Consider the following 7,729-nt stretch of genomic DNA (forward strand, 5'->3'; position numbering starts at 1 on the left):
ATAATATTCACAGGAAATTGCTTCATGAACACTTTTATATGTTGTAATATAATCCTTTACACTCTTCGAAAAAAAGGGTATTAACCTGTACCTTTCCTTATCACTGAAGTACCTAAAATGATAGTTTTTCTACCTTATTGTGTGTCTTTTATCAGGAAAGACTCAGTTATGTACGTTAAATAATATAAAAAGTTATAAAAATTGTACACTACGCTTACGTTACCATATGATGGATACTGAAAAAAATGACAACAGATGTGCCCTTGAGAGTAAGACACCATTTTGATCCTATTATAATATGCACACATGCATATTATAATAGACAGGTAACAAATTAGAGTAAAACCCTGAATAAATCCTTTGAGAAACATAACCAGTTCATGATATAATTAGGCAATGGACGTTCTACAGTGTTCTTTGGCAATGTGAAAAAAAATTCGTAGATCAGAGTAAGCTCTGCTTGATTTTAGAAGAAGACTGAAAAAGAATAAGATGTCAGTGATTTCGTTGTTAGGGCACAAATGGCAGGAGAGTCAGACATAAAAAAACAGCTGGTGTTTCAGTAGGAAAAGTGCCAAAAATGACATCTTTGTTTAGATTTAGAACATTCAAGTAAAAAGAGGCTACAGTGAATAGACCGCTGATTACAAGGATAAATGCACATTTGAGAATTATAGGCACTGGTCAGTGAAATGAGAGGAAAATAAGGCATTGGTTAATTGAGGCATCCTTCAACATATTCTCAAAAGTGCATATATGACATCCACCAAAAGAACATTACAGTACTGAAGACGAACTTTACAGTGAAGGGGTCTAGTGGCTCTGTAAAGCTGTTGTGAGTACTGGTACTCTGGGTCTACCATTAGGTGGAATTATTACAGAAAAACCCATTCAAATGTAAAATGACTGATCCACTTTATTCTATAATGAAACATTTCAATACTGATGGGTGTGGTCTTTTCTAGGATGAATTCTCCCCAACCACAGGACATGGGGGCTCACTGAGGAATTTCATGAGTATGCAATGATAAAGTCGGAGACTTTGGAAACAAAGTATCAGGCAGCACTTTCCACCAAACCAAGGCTGATCATTTTTCCAGGACAGCGGCAGAGACTTGTAGAATCTACGGTGAAATGCACTGAAGCAGTTTATGGCATTTTTTTCATGTTAATTTGTTACCTGTCTATATATGTAATGTTCCAAGTATAAAGTGATAATAAAATTAGTGTCTCAACTGGCACTAAATTGCTTCAAAATAGATCATGTTTGTATTAAATGAAGGTTAAAAGGTTATCCATTCACGATGGCTGAATTGAAAATGATCTAACCGTGTTTGGTGTAAATCTTCTGGGTCGTGTGAACACACATTCATCAGTTTTGGTTCTGTAGTTTAGCATAACTGAGCATAACTGTTTATATATACAGACTTCATGTACAGTATTACAATCCATTCAGTAATGTGCTTTGTGAAATTTTATTGACAGTTTATCAACATGAAAAATGCTACCTATTGTTCCTTAAAGAGAACACAGGGTAAAAACGGTGAACCTCCATAGAAATGGCACAGTAAAAACAAAGTATTAAGGAGGCACTGACAGTCTAGATCCACAGTTCCTTTAAAATCTTTAGACAATACATCCTGTGTAGGTGGAAAAAAAAACAAAATGGTGCTTCAGTGCTTACATACATTTATTGTAAACAAACAAAAAAAAAAGAACATACGATAATGTACAACAAATTTTGAAGAAGACAGCATTAACTTTGCATGTAGTAGCCTAATATTTTGGCTTCTGGGCTACCAGAAGGAGTCACTGGGAGGACATGCCAATCTACAACAGTAAGTGCACAAAACCACTATTCATCTCAATGAACTGCAGCTTTTAGACACCATTTCAGTGGAATGGTGCAGTAGCAGACACAGTGGAAAACAGGTGTTGTGCAAACAGAGAAGCCTCAGTTTGAATAACATCCTTTAGACACCAAGTCATGTTCAGTAGTGCTTTTGGTGGACTCGATGACAGAACCCTGTCGTGTTGTGATGAACTTGTGATGAACTTCTGCGGACAAGTCGGCAATGCCTTTTTTCAAGTACAAGTTCTCAGACTCTGAGATAGCGTAGCAGCCATCCTTAAGGTCTACAACGAGTTTGTTAGTCATAGGCCCAGGTGAGTCAGGGCAAAGTCTGTTCTTGAAGGCGTTTGGCGGAGCCTCTGTTTGGTCTTTGTGCCAATACTCTGGTTGTTGGATCCAGTCCTGGACGTTGTTCACCTGCAGGGAGAGTGGGCTAAGTGATGACTGGGTGTATTCAAGTGGAGATCCCTGACCCATCTGGTAGCATGCCCGTGCAGACATGTCAATTGGGGAAGGGAACTTTCCAGATGAGTCATAGTCAGGATCGATAGCCTCTACTTTGATCTGGATGGCCCTGGCTTTGATGCGCAGCTTGTGGGGCAGCGCTGAAGTGTTGGTATCTGGCACTTTTACAGCGGAGACTATCACGCTTTTTTGGTCAACAGTGGATGGTGCCAGACCTTTGGGGACCTGCTGTTCATCTTCCCCATCTGATGACTTGCTCACAGTCCCATCATCGCCATCAGAGGTCCGGGGAGAGTTACTTGATGACCTGGTGAGCGGCAGGAATGGATTTGGCTGAGAGTAGCCTCCAGGGAAAGGACTACTCAGGTAATTTCTGTACAGTTCATACGGACTGGCTCGGTCTCTTGAGTAGTTGCCATTCTCCAATGGCTCTTGCTTGATGGTTTCCGGTGTCCTGCATGCATTCATAGTACTTGAGTCAGATCCATCTGATAAGGTGCTGTGAGGTGAGTGCTTGATCACTGATATGCAGCTACTATTTAGGCATGATGGCTCAGGCTCTCTGGAGTAAGAGCCTTTGGCATCTTTAGGGTGCACAAATTCCTGGTACAAGGCATTAGTAGAGATGGTGATCTTCTGCACCTCTTGAGCATAGGCAGCAGAGCTCAACAGGCCAAATTTCAGCTTGAGGGACAGAAGCTCAGCTTTGAGTGAAGCATTCTCCTCACCCAACACCATCAGCTTGTTCTCTAACACCATGTCATTGATCCGCCTTTTCTCCCTTGAGCGCTTTGCAGCCTCGTTGTTCTTGCGTCTGCGCTCCCAGTACAAGGTGTCCTTCTTCTCGTCCGGGATAAACTCACGCTTTCTGCGGCACGTGTTTGATTTGGCCTTGAAGGGCATGTTGGACAGCTTTTGATTGACCGAGTCTCTGTCTGTGCCTTGCAGAGCCATGGCTAAGACCAGGTCATCGTCTCCACTGTAGGACGTCTCTTTCTTAATGGCCTGCATAATACTCAAGGCTGTGATCCAGATTGCATAAGCTCATTAGTTCTCACTTGTGTTGAGGAGACAAATCATCATCGTAAACTAAGTGCTATAGATATCATGGGTGCCAGATAATGATTCCTGGATGGACCTGTTGAAAATACAAAAAGAAAACATTCACATACTGGATTAATAATATGTTATGCAAAACTGGTTTGACTTTGATAAAAGCTGACATCAGATATTCCAAACAAGAATCTCTGCTTCCCATAAGAAAAGCATGAGTCATCGATCATAATTCATTCTTAATTACATGGGACTTATTACAGACAGTGTTTGTCAGGTACAATGAAACACTCAAACACCCTACAGTGGTTTATGACTAACACTATTTCTCTGAATACAACATAATTCCACCCAGAAGAAAGTGAACAGCCTTCATAAAGCTTTAATAAAAGTAATTGGTAATAGCTGAAAGACCAGATTTTACCTGAAATCACTATAAAGTTTTAGAAGTTCACTTTTTATTATTTATTATTCTTACACACCACATGAGAATAACAATGGCAAACTGCAATGAATCTGAATTTCCATATGTTTATTTTAAAAGTTCATGTTCAGTGAGTGTTATGTATGGGTATTTGTGAGTCAGGTTCGAAGACTAATTCCAGCAGTACACTAAGAACAGCAGCACATTGTGCTTTCTGTCTTTGAATTCCTCAGTGTTTCTGAGGCATGACATCTCGGAGTCTGAGACAGGCTTGCTCCTGCCGCTGGCTCATTGACATTCTGAAAATTTGTCAGCTGATAAAGTAACATGCAAATTGCTGGGTTGCTGATACCCTACTACTCATGATCAGACAGCAATCTTTTCCTAAAAAAATTCCTATTCTACCATGAGGTGGATTGCTCTCATTTTGCATAGCGCAACTAAATTACATGCCTTGACAGTCCAATATTCGTTCCATATAACAAATGTATATGCTTTCTCAGAAGTGTTATTGGGTGGGTAGAAGAATTGTAACCATATGTTTTGGAAGGATTTGAAGGCGTTGGATAAATTTCTTTAAACATTCTCATGCCAGGCGTAAAACAATGCAATTTGTTTCTGTATCTTTCTCAAAGTAGTCACACTTGAATCAAAGCGTAAACAAAGCATAAAAATATATCAATGGAAGAGGTAACACCAAGGATTTGTTCATCTTGATTAAATAATTAACTGTATATGATATCCTCATTTTGTTAGTTTTTGACATACAAAATACTTTTATTTTATTAAGTGATCGACACTTCTGTGTCTTATATAGGGAACTTGGTACAGACTGACTATAAAAACAGCAGCTCACCTGATTTGACACTAAAATATTAAATTGTAGATTTTTAAATGTAAGTTGTTTATTTAACCCTGTCAAATAAATAAATAAACAAAAAAACATCAAAGAGTTCATTTGTAAGAAAATGTTTTGTTGTGCCCCACTTTATGGACAACTTATGCAACGACGCAGCGCAGAGCGCCACTAAAGCGCTCACATGACGTCATCGCTGGAGGTCGGTTACGCAAAAGAGTAACATTGAATCGGCTCTCTTTATTTGGCACATTAAACATTATCTAACCACTAGAATAAGAATTGAAATAGCTTAGATCTGCATTCTGAACCTATTTGATAATGGTTCATAAACGGTTTAGACAGATATGTGAGTTTGTGGCAGTGACCTTCAACGTGTCGTTCCTAAAGGTCTCCAAGCAGGGCAACAGTAACAGAAGTGTCCATACCTGCAACGTGGTAGCGACTGAGCTGATACGGTCTCTTCCAAAACGTACAAAAATATGACCCACTCACATACAAATCCCCAACAACCTCACCTATGAGGGCATACGTGGCAAATATTTGTCATTTTTAGGTTCGGATCTGTGCGCCTCCTGCGATCAGAGCGCAGAACAAAGGAATGCGAGCAGCCATCATCATCATCATCATGGTCACCATCATCACACGTGGCTGAACAGACCCGAAACAATAAAAACAAATGGGAATCGCCCGAAACATGCAACAGGAAGATTATCCAGCAGTGTAACAGAGAAGAAGCTTTGTCTGATATGAATCATCTTGTTTTGGCTAGACGTGTGCTTACGTTTCAGGTGTGCGTTTTGAGCTTTTGTAACCCAGTCACATTGCTCGTTTACATCACGATCGACGTGATTATCGACGGTCCATTATTCAAATCGGAGTGATTAACACGCAGTCTTAAAACGAGTGTTTAAACAATGCAGCACGATGATGCTTTTTGACAGGCCGCTCCGACCAAATGCTCAATAATCCGAGTCACATGCCGCCCGTTTCAGAGTTTGGTAACAGGCTACGGGACATTTCGTGCTGTTAAAGATCAACCAGCTATAACCAAAAAAAATCCTGTTTAGTAAAAGTCATGAAACGCATTTATTAGAAAATGAAGTCTATGTAAACAGCACCAAGTCTCCATTCACTACCTAGTTAAGAACCGTATTCCTTTATCCTTCATTTCTACAGATTATAAAAAGCACATTACGCATTCATTACGCGTCACTTACAAGCTTAATAACACACGAGTCACTTCAAATAGATGGGATATAAATTGTAAATATCCCATAGACTGCATTATGACTACGTTGAAATGCAGCTCCAAGGCTATTAGAGACTGACCTTGTTTTTATTTTTTGGTTGGTTTGGTTTGTTTGTTTTAAAACAAAACTACTAAACTATTACATATTTGAATGTAACCTAGTAATGTAACGCCTACGAGGAAATAAGCACACAGAAGTGGAGCAGCAAACAAATGGTGTAAATATGGTGTGTACACACACACACACACACACACACACACACACACACACACACACACACACACACACACCCTCATGTATTATGGGTCACTGTGCCATTCACACTGTTGTGGTCTCATTTCCAAACCTACATGGTTCAAATGCTTAGGAGTCAGTAGGTGAAGTGCGGGTGCAAATAAGTTAGAATGCATCAAATGTTTGGACACAACACGCAGAATATGAACCAAATCCCATGAAGAATTATAGGATTTAGGTTTCTATGTATCCACTACATGCAAATATACTCTATAGTCCTAAACCAGACACAATTTAGAAACTGTAGTGGAAGTATAACAGTTACCATGTAACAGACCAACCCATACAACCCAAAGTGCCCACATGGCTAAGAGAGAAACATGTAAAGAAAGAAAAATCCCCTACCTTTAAATAGCACAGCTATTTTATGTAGTCCGTAGACAAAAAAAAGCGTCTGGAGAATGATAATTGTTTCATAAGCAGCGCTAAAATTCCGTTAAGGGTGAGGTAATGTTTCCCTGTTCCTCCTTTGCGTTTTCCTCCTGAAGTGACGGCTGCCTCATGGATCTGTGTTAGTAGGTCAGTGAAGAAGTGTATTGGCAGCGTGCTGTGACTGACAGGAATTTCATCCAATCGGAATACGGCATTGTCCTATTTGAACCAATGCCCCGCCTTTCTCATGGATATATCGGGAATCTAATGCAAATGAATGAGTTCTACTTGGAGCTACTGTATGTTGGTATGTGAGCCAATTAAGTACTGCAGTTATAATAATAATAATAATAATAATAATAATAATAATAATAATAATATTTAATAATAATAATAATTAATAATAATTAAAAAACGACATTGGATAACATAGGGATTTAAAGAACAATTTACAAAATAATGTCAATAGACAGAGAAAAATGTCAACAAGTGGCCGTGTAATGTAACAATTAGCAAAAAAGTGAGATGCGTTATTACATCACGGTCACGTGGTTTTTATTCTAATGATGCAACTCAAAGTCAAACTAGAACTCCTGTATGGTACAAAACACAAAATGGTCGTGTTGATAAAAAAAAACAACACTTTACTATAAGCATACATTCTTAAAGTCAACGCGTTTTAATGTCAGACTAAATAGCACTTTAATGTCATTTTAACCCTACTGCAGTTTTTACAGACACAGTAATGGCGCCCTCTTGTGTCCTGGAAATACAACGCGGAAATACATTGTCGCTTTTTATTCCCAGTTTTGTTCGGTGAGTCTACTGCTGTTTAGTAACACAAAAAAAGTGAACATGTATAATAAGTCATATAGAGTACATTATAATTGCCTCAGTAGCTTCATATCTCAATTAAAACTTAATTAGGTAAGAGACCATGTGTCACTGTATATCTTATCGGTTACACATTCACTCAGGCTAATGATTGATCCACACTGGAATGTGAAGTAAGCTGTAAGATGTTATGTTTATTATTTTGAACTGATCGAATAGAAAATCAAATAGGTGATGAACAAAAGAAGCAAGAGAAACAAAAGATTATTGCAGTCACTGGCTCTGAAATACAGCTCTCAGAAATCCATCTTCAAATGTGGAGGATT

The 7,729-nt window shown here is 38.8% G+C and overlaps 1 protein-coding gene across 1 annotated transcript; it reads right to left on the reverse strand.

The window, feature by feature from the left end:
- Positions 1–1,459: 1,459 nt before the first annotated feature.
- nfil3 (nuclear factor, interleukin 3 regulated) lies at positions 1,460–6,714 on the reverse strand. Its single transcript, XM_027141051.2, has 2 exons — positions 6,543–6,714; positions 1,460–3,455 (listed from the first exon to the last, which is right to left on the reverse strand). The coding sequence occupies exon 2, from the start codon at positions 3,326–3,328 to the stop codon at positions 1,955–1,957; it is 1,374 nt and encodes a 457-aa protein (XP_026996852.1). The 5' UTR covers positions 3,329–3,455; positions 6,543–6,714; the 3' UTR covers positions 1,460–1,954.
- Positions 6,715–7,729: the final 1,015 nt, after the last annotated feature.

The sequence above is a fragment of the Tachysurus fulvidraco genome, chromosome 20 (genome assembly GCF_022655615.1).
Source record: "Tachysurus fulvidraco isolate hzauxx_2018 chromosome 20, HZAU_PFXX_2.0, whole genome shotgun sequence".
In the NCBI taxonomy this organism is placed as follows: Eukaryota; Metazoa; Chordata; class Actinopteri; order Siluriformes; family Bagridae; genus Tachysurus; species Tachysurus fulvidraco.

What these genes read in the sequence shown, in the direction of transcription:
- nfil3 (XM_027141051.2), bottom strand. Translation starts at nt 3,328, where the DNA reads ATGCAGGCCATTAAGAAAGAGACGTCCTACAGTGGAGACGATGACCTG.